This window comes from Cebus imitator, unplaced genomic scaffold (genome assembly GCF_001604975.1).
Source record: "Cebus imitator isolate Cc_AM_T3 unplaced genomic scaffold, Cebus_imitator-1.0 Scaffold509, whole genome shotgun sequence".
Lineage (NCBI taxonomy): Eukaryota > Metazoa > Chordata > Mammalia > Primates > Cebidae > Cebus > Cebus imitator.
The window spans coordinates 1,371,573-1,372,867 of NW_016107824.1; the positions used below are offsets into that span (position 1 = coordinate 1,371,573).

General features: G+C 54.4%; 1 protein-coding gene across 2 annotated transcripts in view; it reads left to right on the top strand.

Annotated features, from left to right (window-relative positions):
• The window catches only part of GAS8 (growth arrest specific 8), a 26,929-nt gene that overhangs the window by 3,362 nt on the left and 22,272 nt on the right, over window positions 1–1,295 (top strand). For both annotated transcript variants that reach the window (XM_017513987.2, XM_017513988.2), the window contains exon 2: window positions 1,032–1,118. In XM_017513987.2, the coding sequence (XP_017369476.1) occupies window positions 1,032–1,118 (87 nt within the window). The remainder of the gene's footprint in view (window positions 1–1,031; window positions 1,119–1,295) is intronic.

Here is a 1,295-nt window from a genome sequence, read left to right on the forward strand (position 1 = left end):
TGCTGAGTGCTCTGTGAGTGGGGGACCGAGGATAGGCCGTGGAAATTGAGTATCTGCTGAGTGCCCTGTGAGTGGGTGACCGAGGATAGTCCGTGGAAATTGAGTATCTGCTGAGTGCCCTGTGAGTGAGTGACCAGACAGACCTGCTCGTGGTGTCTTGCTTAGTTGCAGCAACTTTCACAAGCGGGTGGGGTTAGAAAGTTCTCTCTCCCAACCTTGTCAGAGTTGCTAAAACTGCGCGACACCATGCCCAGTTCTGTCTGGCAACCCTTTTACGGAGCACTCATGGTGGGTGCTGTCTGCCCAAGCTTTCTTGACCAGGCTTCTCTGAAGGAATTTTCTATTTGGAGGAAAGGACACCTCTGGTTGTCACAGCCGATCATGGTTATGGAGGCCTTTCTCCCTATACCTGCTGAATGGTTTCCTGCACGTCTTTCCATGGAGGTTTCTAAGCATTGAAGCCAACACGGTAACATTTGGCAGTGTGGTGTTGGGGTTCTTCCCTGTGGAGCCCAAGTACATTTTGCATCCACAGCAGAGGTGTTTAGGATTACCAAGGGGTGAGTGGGTTTGGAATGGGTTCCCCCGTCGTCATTTTTGGAGACAGGGTCTTGATCTGCTGCCCAGGCTGCGGTGCAGTAATGCAGCCGTAGCTCACTGTAGCCTTAAACTTCTAGACTCAAGTGATCCTCCTGCGTTGGCCTCCCAGAGTGCTGGGATTGCACATGTGAACCACTGCGCCTGGCCACCATAGACCAAGGAATCAGTGGGTTTAGAATGGATTCCCTCTCTTTTCTAGAAGGAATGTTCTCCTTCTTGAGAGGAAGGTTTCTCTTTTGTGCTTCTCCAAATGCAACAACAGGATACGTGTTGTGGTTAAGGGTGGGAACGCTCAGGGCAATGATGTGCTCCAGGTGAGCAGGAGGGAAAGAGGCTGCAGAACCTTCTCTGCCAAATGCCCCTGTGAGCAAATCAGAGCCAATCAAAAGGGGGAAGCTGTTAGAGTCTCTCTTACCCAATTATCTCCAAAGGCACCCAAAAAGAAAGGGAAGAAAGGCAAAGCCAAAGGTACTCCAGTTGTCGATGGACTCGCCCCAGAGGACATGAGCAAGGAGCAGGTGAGCAGAGCCGGCAGTGGCCCAGTCCCGGGGTGGGCGGGCGCCATGCAGGGTCAGGTGGGCAGAGACGGCTAAGGCCCAGTCCCGGCGTGGGTGGGCGCCACGCAAGGTCAGGTGAGCCGAGCCGGCTGTGGCCCAGTCCCAGGGTGGGTGGGCGCCACGCAGGGTCAGGTGGGC